At 39.9% G+C, this 18,026-nt stretch overlaps 1 protein-coding gene across 3 annotated transcripts in view; it reads left to right on the top strand.

The window, feature by feature from the left end:
- casz1 (castor zinc finger 1) overlaps window positions 1-18,026 on the top strand; it is a 105,008-nt gene that overhangs the window by 68,138 nt on the left and 18,844 nt on the right. For all 3 annotated transcript variants that reach the window (XM_073822934.1, XM_073822935.1, XM_073822933.1), the window contains exons 2-7: window positions 514-1,083; window positions 8,670-9,537; window positions 10,454-10,519; window positions 13,524-13,614; window positions 16,374-16,538; window positions 17,853-18,025. In XM_073822934.1, the coding sequence (XP_073679035.1) occupies window positions 558-1,083; window positions 8,670-9,537; window positions 10,454-10,519; window positions 13,524-13,614; window positions 16,374-16,538; window positions 17,853-18,025 (1,889 nt within the window). In that variant the 5' untranslated portion in view covers window positions 514-557. The remainder of the gene's footprint in view (window positions 1-513; window positions 1,084-8,669; window positions 9,538-10,453; window positions 10,520-13,523; window positions 13,615-16,373; window positions 16,539-17,852; window position 18,026) is intronic.

Here is an 18,026-nt window from a genome sequence, read left to right as displayed (position 1 = left end):
GTGCTCTGTCAGAGTTAAGGCTCACACTGGCAGGACGCTGGACCTCTTTAGGTGAAGACAGTCTTCAGTGTCAGGCTGTTTCTATTCTGCTGTCATGTTCAGGATTAAATCTCACTGTAGCGGTGGCTTGACACACTATTGGGGGTCTGATTGCGATCTAGTTTTTCTTTTCGCTTTGTAGGAAGAGATATTTCTCTCGTTCCTTTTCTCACCTTCTCTCATAAAGTAGGTGTGAATGACATCTGCGACTTACAGACAAGCATGTGACTTTTTCTTTATAATTCTCTATTGTTGTAGAAAAGGAGTGCCGGTGTGTATCTAAGAGTAACAGCAAACAAAAACTTAGTTAAAATGCATTTAGTTAAACAGGTTTGTGGTTTTTAGCGAAAGGCATTGTGGTTAGCTTGAAGGATGATGCAACTGTTATCAATGAGTAAGTCTTTAACTGTGAACGACTTCCATAAATCTTGTTTTTAACCACTAAAATGTTCTTTCTTTCTGTTTCGTCAACAGCTGAGAGGAGTTTATGCACTGAAAAGACCTCAGGAAAATCCACGATGGCCGCCAAAAGGAAAGGTGGCCTAAAACTGAATGCGATCTGTGCCAAGCTTAGCAAGCAGGTGGTGTACGACGGCAGCTCCCAGAATGCCGAGGGAGACTCAGATTTAGTGGACAACAGCGAGCGGGGCAGCTTGCACTACGATGAGGGCGACAGGCCTGAAAGCGACTTCCCAGAGGGCCTGACCCTGGGCCAGAGCCTTGAGGAGGACCAGAAACGGCGCGAGGCCATTGAGAAGTGGGTGAACGGCGAGTACGCAGACGATCCGCAGTCCTTAGAGGGGGGCGAGCACAGGGCACTCAAACCCAACAATGGAGATGATTGTCCCCCTGAAGGCGTGTACATGGTACAGCCCAAAGGCTGCAGCGATGAAGAAGACAACGCAGAAGAAGCCGAGACCATGCCCGGCTCCCACGAGGGCAGTTATCACGAGGACAGGGACTCGGAGGGCAGCCCGCACAAGGACGACAGCTACCAGCCCACCACTGAACCTCCTCCTCGCCAAGCTCCCTTCTCCACACCAGGTATCACCTCTTACTTTTAGGATGATGTTAAATTTACAGACACGTTACATTTGCAGACACATTTTTGTATGTTTGCGTACAATATCAGCATCTCAAACTGTAGACATACACTGACATTCAAAAGTTTGGGATCAGTAAGATTTTAATGGTTTCTTATGCTCAACAAGGTCATTTATTTGACCAAAAATACTGAAAATATTATTGAAATTTAAAATTAAAGTTTTAAATGTTAATATATTTTAAAATATAATTTATTCCTGTAAAGCAAAGCTGAATTCTCAAAGCTGAAGCTTTGTTACAATATACACTACTAATCAAAGGTTTCGGAGTCAGTAAAATTATTATTATTTTTTTTTTTTTAAAGAAATCAATAATTTTATTTAGCAAGGATGTGTTAAATGGATAATAAGTGATAGTAAAGACTTCTATTGTCATAAAAGATTTCCATTTTAAATAAATGCTGTTCTTTTTACATTTTTTAAACATTAAAGAATCAAAGAAAAAAGTATCACAGGTTCCAAAAAAAATATTAAGCAGCACACTTGTTTCAACACTGATAATAAATCAGCATATTAGTATGATTTCTGAAGGATCAGGTGACAATGAAGACTGGAGTAATGGCTGATTAATATTCAGCATCTGCCTCGAAGAAATAAATTCTATTTTAAAAAATATATTAAAATAGGAAACTAATATGTGACCCTGGACCACAAAACCAGTCATAAGGTTAAATTTTACAAAACTGAGATGTACATAGAATATGAAAGCTCAGTAAATAAGCTTTCTATTGATGTATGGTTTGTTAGGATAGGACAATATTTGGCCGAGATACATCTATTTGAAAATCTGGAATCTGAGGGTGCAAAAAAATCAAAATCCTGAGAAAATCACCTTTAAAGTTGTCCAAATTAGGTTCTTAACAATGCATATTACTAATCAAAAATTACATTTTGATACCTTTACAGTAGGAATTTTACAAAAAATCTTCATGGAACATGATCTTTACTTAATTTCCTAATGATTTTTGGCATAAAAGAAAAATCAATAATTTTGACCCATGCAATGTATTTTTGGCTATTGCTACAAACATACCCCAGCGACTTAAGACTGGTTTTGTGGTCCAGGGTCACATATTAGAAATTGCAATAATATTAGACAATATTACATTTTTTCTGTATTTTTGATCAAATAAATACAGCCTTGATGAGCATAAGAGACTCTATTAAAAACATTACAAATCTTACTCATCCCACATTTTGAACGGCAATGTACAAATTCAACTTGTCAGAACAAATATTTACCCTGATGAATAAGTTCAATACTTCTAGTCTCATACTGGGATGAATAGGCTTCTGAGAAACTCTTTATAAATGAAAAAAAAAAAACTTTATAATTTAAATCCAGATAAAAAAAAACAAAAAAAAAACTTTTAATTCCATTGATTTATTATTCTATGAATTTCAAAACGTTTACTTTTTAGATGTTGTCTGTATCTTGATTTCGTGCAGTTCAGCGTGTAAAAAAACATGTCGATCTACACTTGATGTACAGTACAAATACCTACGAATACTATTAAGATCACATTGTTCGGTATTTTTCTCTGTGTAGCCAAAACAAAGTGTGCATAAGCAAGATAAAATCTCTCCTCAAAGGCTTGGCAGCTCAGTTTTCACAGGTCTTACTTTACCTGTGTGCTTTGCAAGCATAATTACAGTGACACTTTGACAGGGCCACTGCTACACAAGTGCACTTCTTGGAAAGCGAAATCTATAGTTATAACATGAAAGAGTGGCTGTTGCCATCCGCAAACACATAGAAACAATCTGCATTGGGAAAAACGGAAACTAAAAGAAGAAATTAATTTTTAGAAGAGGCTTACAGAGACTGCCGCGTATGTGTGTAGGAGCCGAGGGGCCAAGAGTGTTGGCAGGCCGGCTAAGCTTCATATTACACCCAGGATTACACTCTGACTCTTTGATTTTCTATAAGCTCACAAAACGTAGCTACCACCCGGACCCAATTACATAGTAGACCCGACTCTGCCAAGACTCCAGGTCTCTATCAGTTCAGGAGATTAAATCCTAGAGATTCAGAGAAATAAAGTCTCGAGTGAAGCAAAAGCCAGACGAGTGGACCTTTAAATCAGTATGGAAAGAAACATAGACTCCGTTTACCTCTGTATTTGCAATACAATCATTTAGATAACACAAAGCATGCATTGCCATCTTTCACAAAGTGATAACAAGCAAGCAAAATCTGCAGAAACTGACACAATCTCCACATTAAAACCTCTATGAACTTTCACCTCTGACTATCTCAGGAAGACTGCAGTACTCAACAAAGGTACATCAAGACAGAAACTATGCTAGATAACAACAGGAGATAAAAGATATCACTTTGTTTAAAAGCCGCTTTTCTCAGATAGCTACCGAAATCAGGTTAAGCTGGTGCTTTTTTTTGTTAAATGCTTTCTTCTTTCAGTTTTTATTCTGCTTCATGCCCTTTTTTTTTTCATTCTTACGGTAGAAGCACCTATATGCTTGTGGCCTCTATTGCAGAAGTAGGGCCAAGAGCTTCTCAGAAAATCGAGTATTTTCCGGCAAACATGAGTGCTTTGTGGTTTTAATCAGTCATTGTGTGTTTATTTCATGGTCATAAAGAAAGCTGTCTGTAAATATGTGTTTGTGTTGTACACCTTTGCTTTCATTGGGGCCCGACTGCTTCTGCATCTCAAAATGAAGAAAAAGCGTTTGAAGACTGCAGTGAGCAGACATTAGTCACCACTCTTGTCTTGAGTTGTTTTTCCCTCCTCTCTCTCTTTGTTGATTGTAACTAGGGCATCTATACTGCCATGTTACTGAGCGGCTCACAATTAAAATATTTTTTCTTCCCTCGTGCTGCTGTCTTTCAAAGGCTGATGCGGAGCGCACATAATTATGCATATAAACATAGTGGCTTAATTATCTCTCACAACATCAGTGACAATGTAATTAACAAACATCGCAAGATCAATGAGAGAAACTGCGACCTTCAAAACATTTAACTCCTCACATCAGGGGACTGAGCAGAATCCCTATCAGCATAAAATCACAGAATGCCTTTCCCATAGCAGTCAAATGCATGCCATGCTTTGCAACCAGGCTAGGCAATAGATCATGTAAAAATACCAGTGAAGAAAATATTACCTATATATGTTTTTTCACTCGTATCTTTTTGAAGTATATAAATGATTTTTTTTTTCACTTATATATACAGTATATAGTTCAGAATAATTTCTAATAGAATTTAATTAAATTTTGAAATTCTGATCATTCAAAAAAATTCTTGCAACTAGACACTAACACAGCTCAAGGTTCGCTTCAAATTAAGCTTTTAAGAACAACACATAGATCACACTTAATTTTTTTTATTAAGCTAAAGTGAAAACAAATCACAATTTAGCCAACTTGCTCGATTAAGCTACCTTTAGTTTTGCTAATCAACAGAAGCTAATTTGATCTGCTGTTAATATATGTTTTTATTTAATGAGTGGTTTCTCAAAATCACAGAAAATTTGATGCAATTTTTTTCTGAAAAGAAATATGGAGGTGTGTTTTTGATACAGAAGATCGGTGCACTGAATAAAAAATAAAAGGTAATTGTAAATTTTATTTCACAATTCTGACTTTTGCAAGATTTGCGAGATATAGTTGCACTTGCAAGTTATAAAGTCAGTATTGCGTGATATACACTTGCAATTGTGAAAAAAAATCTGAATTCTGGGATTTCAGATCTCAGATTCTGAAAAAGTCAGTAGCAATTCTGAGAAATAAAGTCAGAATTGCGAGATATAAACTCACAACTTCTCACAATATCTCGCAGTTCTGACTTTATAAAATGCAATCGTAAGTTATTAAGGCATAATTGTGAGATATAAACATCAGTCTTTTTTCTCCTATTAAAAACAATTGCAAATTTATATTTCACAATTCTTAGAAAAAAATTCTGAATTGCGTGAAATAAAAATAGCGAGACATAAAAAGTCAGAATTGTGAGATACAAACTCACATTTGTGAGAAAAGTCACAATTGTGAGAAAAAAAAGTTCTAATTGAGTTATCTCGCAATTGTGACTTTAACTTATGCAATTGCGAGTTTATATATCACATTTCTAAGCAAAAAAATCTGAATTGCAAAAAAAAGGAAGAATAGCAAGATATAAACTTGCAATTCTTTCTTTTTTTCTCCTATTAGAAACAATTGCAAGTTTATATCTCACAAAAAAAATCTGAATTGCGTATAAACTCGCAATTGCGTAAATTAAAGTCAGAATTGCGAGATACAAACTCACATTTGCGAGGAAAAAAGTCAGAATTGTGAAATACAAAGTCACATTTGCGAGAAAAAAGTTTGAATTGAGAGTTTTTATCTTGCAATTCTGACTTTAATTTATATCTCACAATTCTAAGCAAAAAAAATCTGAATTGCGTGAAAAAAGGAATAATAGCGAGATATTAACTCGGAATTGCCAAAAACAAGTCAGAATTGTGAAATACAAACTCGCATTTGTGAGAAAAAAGTCACAATTGCGAGAAAAAAGTTTGAATTCAGATTTTTTATCTCGACTTTAATTCACATAATTTTGAATTTATATCACACAATTCTGACTTTATAACTTGCAATTGGGAGTTTATATCATGCAATTCTGAGAAAAAAAAGTGTGAATTATGATATACAAACATTTGCAAGAAAAAAAGTCAGAATTGTGAGTTTATATCCTGCTATTCTGACTTTTTTTCTTGCAAATGTTTGTATATCACAATTCTGAGAAAAAGGTCTGAATTGTGAGATAAAAACTTGCAATTACCTTTTTGTATTTTTATTAAGTGGCGGAAACAGGCTTCCATATTTTGACAAGTCTACATCTTTCAAATTATAAACTGTTGAGTCTAAAACTGAACAAATCAGTGTCAGAAATGTCCATTTGAGAGGACAGCTTTGACAGTGTTGTCAGTGGACTCTTGATAAGTCCATATATATATATAGATCCTTACATGTACGTCCTTATCATCACCCCCTCTGGAGCACATGAAGACCGAATCAGCCTGCTTCTGATGGCCATGTTTGGTCAGCAGAAAGGAGATATAATGCCCATTTGTTATCACACCACGGAGGGAAAAATGTACCTTAATTGCCTCAAACGTAGACAAGGGCTTTGTCACAGGCTGGAATTTGCCAGTATGAAGTGGCGAGATTAGGAGCACTTCTTTTTGTACTCTCCAGTGACATGAAGAAGAGAGAGAGAGTGCTGGGAGTTCAGCCAGGCAAATCGTACCTTTCCCCCAAAGCCATGGCTTTCCAACCACATGCACATGACATCATTTGGAGCGTGTGAGATAAGGATGAGGGGAGAAAACTCATTTACATGCTGTTTTAAAAGGTTATCTCCTCTTAGGTCCTGGCATAATTTGTGCAGTTTAAGTCCAATCATTCTCCTGACACTGATAGTCTATTAAACGCATACAGAGCCGCCCACTGGCATGCTAGACTTCTCGTCCTGTCTACTGTTACCACCTTCTACTACTGTTGCCACAGCTATTACTTTTTCTCTGTGTAATACAACCGATCTCTTCTAATACCAACAAATTGATCTTAAAGAGACGTTCACTCAAAAATGTTAAAAAAGCTCTTAAAGACAAAGTTCACCCCTAAATTGCTATCTACTCGCCTGTTTTTCTTTGTCCATGGAACATAAAATAAATCTACTAAATAACTTTGTTTGCGTTCCATGAAAACAAAAAACATACATGTTTGGAACAACATGAATTGCTAATTTTGGGTGAACTATCCCTTTAAACAGTATAGTGGCTGCATATCATACAGATGACTTTTGACACTAATAATAATGCTAATGATAGACTGATAACACTCAGAGACAGGAGGGGGATTTCTGTCAGAAAATGAAGGGAGTTTCCCAACTGTTTGAAAAAAGGTACAGATGGAATATGTCCAATTACCCAAAGCAGGAGTGTCTTTGATTGCTGCCCTTGGAAAATGTTCAGGGACAGAGATTAAAGAGCCGGTCCTGACTTTAAAGCGGTGTAAAAATCACATGACCTGACAAAACCCTTCTAAGCAGTCATGACCTATACAAAAATACAGTGTCTGGATGCCAAATTTATGACTGAAGCCTTGCTCTGCCAAACTGAAGTTCTGGAGATTCGTACAGTAGCACTAAATATCCTTCACAGTAATAATAGCTCATTATTTTTACAGTTAGTGTTGTATTTGTGGCTGAATCAGCAGTGATTAAATTGAGGCTAATTAACAATAAATGAGTGTACTTTGTCAAAACGTAGTCAAAATAGCAGGCACTTTCACGAATACAGTGCACTTTGGTGCCTAATGACTTTTTAAAGCATTAGAGGCACAAATCTAATCTGGCTATAGCTTTCAGCGCATTTTCTGATCATTTTATATGTATATTTAAATATATATTTTTTAGTTTTTTTTTTGCAGAGTCACATTAAGCACTTCATGTCGTGCTGCATATGGTTGCATATGTGACCAATAAAGCTTTAAAAGCTATACATTTATATATACCTTTCACACCTAGAGTCTTTTTCAGTTCCTTTTTTTTTTACCACATTTGGCAAGCATGACAGTAATACTCCAAGGCAGCAAAGAACTGAGAAAAGAAGTAGATGTGGAGACCCTTAAGGACTGTCATGAAGCTCTAATCTTTAAGTTTAAGATGAAATGATGTGCTCAAACACAGTAGTAGGAGCTGCTAAAATGATGCATGGCAAAGCGTAGGGAGTTTCCTCTCAAATACCTGATACATTTCTCTTAAATTTTTCATGCCCTTTCGATCTCCCGGATCACCTTTCATACTGATGTAGCACGGCTAGGACTAGCCCCAATGCAGCAATGGAAATTTGGGGATTATTTTACATGCTGAGAAGGAGATGTGAAAAGCACGGGCGAGAGACCGATTTAGCAATAACATAGAAATATGAGACCAAAGCTGAAATATTTTAGTATTAATTACCATGGCCGTGGCTAATGTTACCTCTAACCGTCTCATTTGCCCAGCAATGAAAAAGGCAATCAAATAAATGGAAAAAAGGTCTGGTGGAGGGCAGGGGTCCTGGCAGGGTGGAGAGGGAGTTTATCTGACACCTCTGTGAAGTTGTCATTTGGAGCCGTGTGCTTGTACCGGGGTAGCTCTCTTGACAGACAAACTGAGACAAGATGAGATTTTTTGCATTCATCTGCTGTGGTAAACACTATATCAGAGCCAAGAACTAAGTGCATCGGTGCCAGAGGGGTTTGTGTCCCTTTCTCGCTCACACACATGCACAAACAGACTCTGAAAGAGCAGTAATTTGGCCTTTATAAGGGCTGGTTAAGCAGCATGGGAAGCTTTCAACCCAAATTGTCTCCTTTTGCTCGTCTATCTGACCTCCCTCCAGACCGACATGAAAGTTAATGGTCCAGAATTAATTTCACTATACTGCAAGTAAACTACACTTTTACCTCATTCTGTCCACCTTGTTATTATTTTTATTTTTTGTTAAATAACATACTTTTTTGTATTTCCTATAGGAGAGGCCTCCGCACTACGTGATTACGCCGCCAACACCATGAATGAGTTCTTACACATGTTCGGCTATGATGACCAGCAGGTTCGGGATGAGCTGGCCAAGAAGATCAGCTTTGAGAAACTGAAAGCAGCTACCTCAGATCCCTCCTCCCTGAGCAGCGAGGAGGCCACCCGTCGAGCTCGCTTCTCCAAGTACGAGGAGTACATCCGCAAGCTGAAGGCCGGGGAGACCCTGCCCTGGCCTGTACACACCAAGCCCGAAGAGCTCAATTCCAAAATGGAGAAGAGCGCCGCTGCCCTCATCCAGCCGGCCCTCACAGGGTCAGAGGGTCAGATATTTCCACCCGGAATGGACCACAAACAAAGCCCACTCAACCCACCCCCAGCCAACCCGTCACACATCCAGAATCTGGCGTCCCGTGCGTCCAAGTACGATTACTTCATTCAGAAGCTGAAGATGGGCGAGAGCCTCAGACAGCAGAACGGCAATTCCTACAAGCGGCCCTCTAAGTACGACTTGGAGAACGTCAAGTTCCTGCACCTCTTTAAACCTGGAGAGGGCAACCCTGACATGGGCGGCGCCATCGCTTTTAAGACCGGCAAGGTTGGGAGGCCATCAAAGTACGATGTTCGAAACATCCAGAAGCTTGTCCCCGGGAAGGTTGATCCTCCGATGATGCCTAGCGTTCTCCCAGCTACGGCAGGTACCCCAGGAACACCAGTCATCAATACGGCTGCTCCCGCCGGGGTCGTGGGACCTCCCGGGTTGCCCGTAGACCAGGCGGGCCACCTCGGCTTTAACACTGACTACATGAAGTCCAGCTTCTCCAAGACTGACTCCATTACTACTGGAACTGTCTCCTCAGTCAAGTAAGGCAATTTCTGAAAATTGTAATTAAGTGTTTAGAGAAAAACCAGTGTTTTAGATGGATCCCTGAGACTTGTGGGTGGGGGTCAGAAGACCTGCGTTGCCTTTAAAGTAAGATTACAAGTTTGTAAGGCTTTGGTTGGCATTCTTTCTGCGAGTTTTCTCAACCTTGTCAATGGTTCAGGTTGGCAAGAACCTAAAGGCTGTTCTCCAGCAATCCCTGGGCGGTCCAGCAATGTGGCCATGTGCAAGCACACACACATACAGTGATTTGTTGTCAAAACCACCCCTAAAGAGGCAGATTAACCCCAGGTCATCCCCTGCTGGAGCTGCTCACATTTTTAGTCCTGAGTTAGTGCTCCTGAACCGCTGCCACCTTGTATACAAAATGCTTCACGCAGAGCATAATGTGTTACATTATGAATTCCTCCTTTTAAGTGCTTATTCAATGAAGGTGGGATGCAAGTCAAACGCTGCCACCAAACCAAGACCTTCAAGTAACTGGTAAATCGATGGGGATTGGTCCTAAAAGCCGTAGTCATCCCTCATACAAGGGCCAATCAAACAAAATAAAATGCACACAGCCATTTTCTGGCTTTCTGACACTCGGCACATACCCTCGTCTTTGCATTTGTGCTCTCTCCAAAAACACACATAAATAATTTATGCATTCAAAAACATTTTTTTCCCCTCTGTGCTTTCATTGTTGGGAGGCCATGCATCAAAGCGCGCGTATATACCTCCCTGATTCATTCCCAAACCAAATCGCTACTCCATCGAAGAAAATGCATATTGATAGCCCAAACTTTGAAATGGCTCATAAGTAAATACTGCGTCAGTTTGTTTTTATTACTGACGGAACGCATACCATTAATCCTTTTCTCTTTTTTTTTTTTTTTTTTTACCATGCTATGATAGGAATGGCCTTCCTCCCGAGAAACCTGCCACAGAGGACGTTAACGTGTACCAGAAATATATCGCCAGGTATGCAAATCCTCACCCTCACAAAACTTCACGACTACATTCTTTAATCGAGGACATATTTTACGCTTTAATAAAGTAGGACGTAGATTTGCGAAAATACACTTTCTGTGTGGACGATAAATTACGCGTAAGCACACCAGGTTTATGGACTAAGGAAAATTAATTGAATTAAAGGCTGGAAAGTGAGTAATTTTTTTCCCCCCAGTGTCAGTTTCCCTGGCAGCGCTGAAGCCGAACTCCGTAAAATCTTGAGCAAACAGCATGAAATGTTTGTGAAAACATCGGACACATTAGACTGCCCTGCATGTGCCTGTGTGTCATTGGGCATGACTGCACAGATAGTTGAGACTTTCATTTCTAATATCTGCACTTCAAATGAAGATACTGAATCAACTAAATGACAGGCACTCGCGACTGCAGACAAAGCACGGAGATAGATGCCGCGCACTCCAATATCGGCTTCTGTTTCCTTTTGTCGCGCCAGTAGAAAGGTGATTATCATTTGTTTATTTATTCTAGCCTTAAAGAGAGAAAAAGGCGCGTTTCAAAAGGCAAAGTGGCTTTGGCGTTAATGATTACTCTCCCAAGCCGTAACATGAAGGCCACAAATCAAAGCCCTGGCACTAACAGACACACACACATCCTTGTGCACACACAAAAACCCTCCTTGGACTGATTACATTTTGCAAGAAGATTTAATTAAGGAATTTTTAATGAGGCTTCTGCTGGCACTGCCAAGAACTGTTTTGATATTTGCACTGCATAATGCATAAAATTTGTCTAAACATCTCGGCAGTTGATGCGCGGGGAGGCAGTAGATAAGCCCAGATACAGTTTCAATTTCCGTGTTGGGAAAAAAAGAAAGGAAAGAGAGGAGGGGAAAAAAGAAAAATGAGGACTCATAAAAAGGGCAAATGCAGCCTGGTGTATTGGGGGGTTGTTGAAGGATCGGGGGGGTTGGAGGGGGGGGGGATCATCCACGCTAATGAGAGAACAGTCGTGCTAAAAAGCAGCTTTGTAAACTTGTCTACACCCACCTTCCCCCCACAAAAGGGGAAAAAGTTCTTTATCTCCTCGCGCTGCCGCGGTTTGATGTTTAAAGAGCTTCCCTGGTAGTGTTTAGTCACTGTTTTCCCTCCTAAATGCTTTTATGTACCCACCATTGCGCCAAACTTTGATCGGCGTGTCTCTATTGTAACGGGAGATGTGCGGCAATCTCTGTATCGTGGTGATATTAATATTTAATCCGCCGCTGAATAGCAGCGTGGCCCATTAGCCCCCTGACGCGGCAAGTGGGAATTGTCCAGAGGCAACGTGATACAGCCGGGGTGGGCTGCCATCCCAGGGGGCTTCTGTGTACACAGGACCGGGAATGTTTGAGTGCGACGCAGAGGGGCTGCTAATGGTGGGTGAGTTGAACACGTGCATCTGTGCTGGTGTGTGATATACCATACTGTACAGCCTGTGCTGTAATCTCTTTTGTAAAGGACTAGTTCACTCAAAAAATTAAATTCTGCCCCAATGTCATTCCAAACCTTCTTTTTCTGGCCATTTTTTCCCCATGACTGAGGACTGAGGCTTTTAAGATTAAAATGGTCCAATTGAGAAACAGACACATTTTAGTGTTATTCATCATTTCTATTTTCAGCGAGCTGTTGACTGCTGTGACCGGATCAGTGAGTCATTGAGTTCAGTTTAGTTGACGAATCATTCATTTTGAATCAAATCTTATAATTCATCAAAACAATCCAACTCAAAAGAATGATTCATTCACAAACTACTTCTCTGATGAACTCTCATGAATGCAGCCTAAATTTTAATATACCTGTCATAAAACTTTAATATGGCTTCAGAAGACTTGGAATGTACTCATAGACTATTTTTATGATATTTTTAATGGAGCTTGAACTCTCTAGTCCTCATTGACTTTAATTGCGTTGAAAAAAATGCCAATGAATTCCATAAAAGGAAAAATATCAGAAGGGTTTGGATTGAAATGTAGGTGAGTAAACAATCATTTTTGGGTGAACTGATCCTTTAAGAAGCCAACGAAAGCACCTGCCACCTCCCCAGTCCTTCAGAACACCACCCACGTTTAGCAGGTAGTGGATTCGCCATTCAATTAGCTTAATGAACTCAGCAAAGTGATTTGTAAAAGCAGTCTAGGGATAATCCAGGCAGTAGGGGGAAAAAAATTACTTAGCTTTTTCTCTACTTCAGCAGATGGTGCTCTTGGCAGCGGCGGTGCGAATGTTTATTTGTGTGTTTTGAGCTGTAATTGGAGGTTTTTAACAGTCATCATCGTCAGGGTTATAATCAGCCTGTAAACACTCAGGAAATGTGCCTCTTTAAAGCGCCGCCAATCCGCGGAAGACCGGGCGAGTCAGTCGGCGAGAGTGAAGAGGAGGAAGCCGTGCAGAGACACACTCAAACCTTTCTATTAGGCCTAACCTTTCCCTGATTAAAGCATAGGCTGTTAACCTGGAGAGCTGAGCGCTGATTTGGCAGGGCTTAAAGCACGAGCAAATGAGTGAATTATGTCGGGGGTTACAGTTTAATAAGAGTCTACCTACTGCCTTTGAAGGCAATGGAACTAATTTGGTGGAGATTGCTGTGGCTGGAGAGTGAATTGCAATCGTATGGTCGAGGAAGCGTAGGCCTGTTTTCTCTATGTGTTTATAGTTCCTGGTAATGACTCTGAGCTCCGTGAAGATGACTCTGTCAGTGTTAGGGCATCTATCAAGCGGAGATAAAAGGCTAAATTGCCCTTTCAAGATCAGCCCCCACATTGTTAGAGGTTTCGTATATGGAATAGAAATAGCCAAATGCTACTCTGTTTCAGTGAACGCAGATTTTTTCTCTTTGAAATTGATCGCTTTATCTCACTTGCTGTTTCTCAAATCGTGTTTATCTTCGTGCTCAATATGATAATAATGTTTGCATTCAGAATGCTAGGCCAAAACACTAACAATGACACAAATCTGATATTTCTGTCTGATTGTAGGTTCTCTGGGAGCCAACACTGTGGCCATGTGCACTGTGCTTACCAGTACAGAGAGCATTATCACTGCATGGACCCTGAATGTAACTATCAGGTGAGTACGACAGCCACAAGCTGTCTTAGTTTACTTTTTTCCTCCTTTTTGATGATAAATGAGTCATTTTTTCAATTTGACTGGCATAGTTCAACGCACCTAAACATTCATCCCTCACTGCTTAAAATACAATCCATAATGCCCAGAGCGTTTAAAGCTCGCCTTCACTCTTTCCCCATCACTTCCTGACAGGAGAGAAAGATAACTGTTAGAGGAAATGATTGAAGCGTGCCAGGGTACACACAAGGAAACAGCCAAACAAAACCTTATGGACAAGGCTTTTATCTTGGCACCGTACTGGATTAACAGGTTTAGATAGATGAGGGCTATTTCTCAAAACTCAATCAGACAGTGGCCTTCCTTTTTTTCTTTTTCATAGTTAATGGTAAATACTTTCAAACGATGCCTCCCTTTTTTTTTTCCTAAGGACATCTGCTAATACTCTTGGGCCACTCATAATCCCCTTTCACATTATTAATCTGATCCATGTCCCAAGAGTTGTCATGTTCAGCACAGCAAAATCAGCATTAAGCAGATCAGAACACAGACAGCAGCGGCTCACGCGCATATGGTGGAAAAGAGCAGGCAAAGACGGGCGCATTTGTCGAAGACATCAAAAATCCTCCCACAACGAGAGCCGCTCAGTCTTTTCTTTATCAAGTCCTCTCTAGTCATAATCTCCCACTTCATTTTTAATCATCTGATTACATTTTTCATTATAAACATCCAGGAATCCTGCTGAAGACAACAGGGCAGCTGTTGTATCTAAAAGAGACTTATTCAGCCCAGCAGGCTGCCTCTTGTTATTCAAGAACAATTCCTCAAACTGTAAGAAGAGTCGGCTGAAAAGTCCCTTTGAAGCTGTCCGTGTTGGGGACTAAAAAAAATTCTGTTAAGAATTCATCGACGCCATTGTACATGCACGTCATTTTCTGATTAAGGTCGATATTCTGGATAAGCCTTTGTTCTTATAATTTCACTTTTTCGCTAATTTTCACAAACTTTATCCACTTAGGCCATAAAGTTTGTTTTAGTGCTTGTAAAATGTTAGTGTGCAAATCTACGGTACGAGATATGATTAACCCAAAATTCTGATTAATATGGGTGCAAGCATTCCTGTGCTAGCAACCCTAAGGTGATGGGTTTGATTCTTAGGGAATTCATGAATTTATAGTGTTGCTTTAGATAAGTGTCTGCCAAATGCACAAAAAATGTAAATAATTATAGATCTTATTCATATTTACGTAAACCCGTAACTTTGGCGTAATTCGGTTACTGCCTTCACATGCCACTTACACAATTAGAATGTGACCGGAATATTTTCGTGCATGTAAAGGCGTCAGTGAAACTTGGCAGTTTAGTAATGACAGACAGGAGGCTGTGCGCACCCTAGCAGAAAGGTGAGGCTCAGATGAACTTGTTTTTGGAATTGATAAGTCATTAAAATGTTACATGACACAGTGCTGGAATATTATCCTGCGGTTGCCAGCCTTTGCTCCACTTCATACCGGCCCTGCCTCTCCTTTCATGGCCATCCTGCAATGCGATGGGAATCCTAAAATAAATGTCCGCACGACCGTGTGGCCGCTCCGCTAAGTACAGAAGCCCAACTGATACAATTTCCTGCTGTTTTCCACAGTTCCGCTCAGTGTGGCCGGATCTAGATCACTATCTCTTTTTATTTGTTTGTCGACATCCCAAATACCTGTCATCACCGTTTGTCGGACATCGACTCATATATCATATAAATACAGTTCTCTTCTTTTGAAACAGGATTGGAAATGTAACACTATATATAGCCAAGATTTAAGTATTTATCTTTGTGTATTTATATATCTTTATTTATATTTATTTGCCTGTAAGATAAGCTTCCTAGATGGGCAATGAGGGTTTTGTGGATGTTTCTGTCATATTTCTTTTCCTCCTGTTGCTCATTTATGCAGAAAATATGGATTTACGTTGGAGGAGTCTCATTGATTTCAGCTACTCTTGTTTCAGTTCCTGTAATATTAGCTCAAGCCCAATTACTGCAGATTTGGTTGCCCTGATCTCTCAAGAGTGAGGTTTTTTTCCCCACATCGCTCCGTTTTTTCCCTCCGTGGTGTAGGAGATTTTAATTTTGAGGAGGGGTATTTTAGCATATTTCCTCATTATTATTGTCTAACCCTGCACAAAACTGTGCTTTAATACTTTAATTAAAAATGGAATCGTATCTCAGACGGGAATTAAAAGAGAAACATTTTTTGGTTGCCTTGTTTGTTTGTTTGCTGTCTTTTCCCTGTGCACGTTCCAAAACCATCTGCATGGAACATGATTTTTCAGAAGCGGAGAATATCGCAACTGTGATCTCGCATGTCAAGTGATCCATCTTAATTAGAAATGGTGAAATAAAACGTAATAAACAGTCTAGCTCGGAAACCTTTTTAAGAAGCAAATTAGGCGGATTCAAACATCAGGTGAGCCTGAAAATGCTATAATGTCATATCTGAGCCATAAAGCTATGCTTTGGTGTTAAGAGAGTCTGTAGGGCAAATGAAATACACCCTTCAAAGTATTCAGTGTGAGTTAGGAACAGTGAATACACCTTATACCTGCTGCTACGACCGCTAGTGTTATGCAGCGTTCACCCACCTGGCTGCAATTTGCCGCAATGCTCTGCAGCTGTTGCATGAGTAATAAAATAACTCATTGCTAGTTTCCTTCAGAACCTACACAGCACCTCCCCCACCTTACTAACTATGTGTATCTGTTGTTTACAGAGATTCACCAGTAAGCAGGATGTGATAAGGCATTATAACATGCATAAGAAGAGAGACAACTCCCTGCAGCACGGATTCATGCGCTTTAGCCCTTTGGATGACTGCAGTGTGTATTACCACGGCTGCCATCTCAACGGCAAGAGTACCCACTACCACTGCATGCAGGTAAACCACAGCAAAAACCCCTAGTTTGCAAAAAAAAAAAAAAAAAAATGCGCATTCACCCTTATATAGACACATGCTAATACAACTTCCCCTACCTGAGCAGGATTTGAGATAATACAAAATTATTACAGTTTTATGAATATTAGAAAAGAAAAGCATTATTCATGAGATCCAAGTTGTCAGAATGAATGAAATAAAAATTAAAAGCATGAAAAGGGTGTGCCCCTCCTCTCCCATCGGTCACTTTCTCCCTCACTCCTTAATTGGCATGGACAAAATTCTGTGAGTTGTTTATATGAAGTCAACATTTTTCATCTTTTAGTACCAAGTGGTGAGTTAAAGATTATTTCCCACCAGATCTGTTTAATTCTATACGTCTGCTTACTTTCAAGGTGTCACTTTCATGCTGAACACTTTTTCACCGCAGGCAACAGTGGCTCAAGACTTAAGATATATTCTCTCTCTCTCTCTCTTTTTTTTTTAAAGCCTTCCTAACGGCGTAATTGTTATTAGACATTTCAGCTCTTGTTTTAACAGCAGTGAGAACAGGCAGATGTTGGCACCCGTTCTCCTGATTTACGGAGAAAAAACAGAGTGGCATTTTTTTCATTGTTTGACTGAATATGGCCAAGTTGCCCTGTTTGCACGGGTGAAAAGTGCCAGAGATGATATACAATTGCTGCTTTTAATTCAAACATTAGTTCACGTTCGTCTGCTGCCCAGAGTGCTGCTGTTGAGTAACAGAGCCTTTCAAACCGAACTAAGTGACAGTCTCCCCGAACAACCCCCCTGACTCTTCTCCTAAAGCAGAGACCTCTAATATAGACTTAAAACCTTAAATGGAAGAAGGTTTCAACCACACGCCACCTCACCATGCTGCTTTCGCATGCCACATATTGCAAATCACAAAAAAATAATCCTGTCTTTTATCTCTTTGAAGCTGTTTTCATGAAACGCACACCTGTTTTTTTGGGTAAAGGGTTTGCTTTTCATATTTTATGAGTTGTTGTCTCAAGAGTACATTTTTAACAAAGCTCAGATCTTGAGAAAATGTTTCCTGTTCATTTTTTTAGGTCACCTGTTTCTTTGCTCCCCACATTGAGTTCATCGCCAAACTGAGCTATTTTTGTGTCACATCTCGAGTTGTTGTTTTCATGTCCCTGCAGACTACAAGAGCTCAAGCACCAAGCCACTGTTTCATACTGAGCATTTTTCATCCAGTGCAACAAACTGAAACTCACACATGGTGTTTATTTCCAAGCCGTGCACACGCTTTGTCTCATGAAAGCACTTTTTTCATTTCCTGTCTGTCAGGTGGGCTGCAACAAGGTGTACACAAGCACTTCTGATGTCATGACTCATGAGAACTTCCATAAGAAAAACGCACAGCTGATCAACGATGGCTTCCAGAGGTTCCGGGCCACTGAGGATTGTGGGACGGTCGGGTGCCAGTTCTACGGGCAGAAGACCACCCACTTCCACTGCAGG

The sequence above is a fragment of the Garra rufa genome, chromosome 18, assembly GCF_049309525.1.
Source record: "Garra rufa chromosome 18, GarRuf1.0, whole genome shotgun sequence".
NCBI classification, from domain to species: Eukaryota; Metazoa; Chordata; class Actinopteri; order Cypriniformes; family Cyprinidae; genus Garra; species Garra rufa.
The sequence above is the reverse complement of the archived record's forward strand: the minus strand, read 5'-3'. Positions and strand labels throughout refer to the sequence as shown.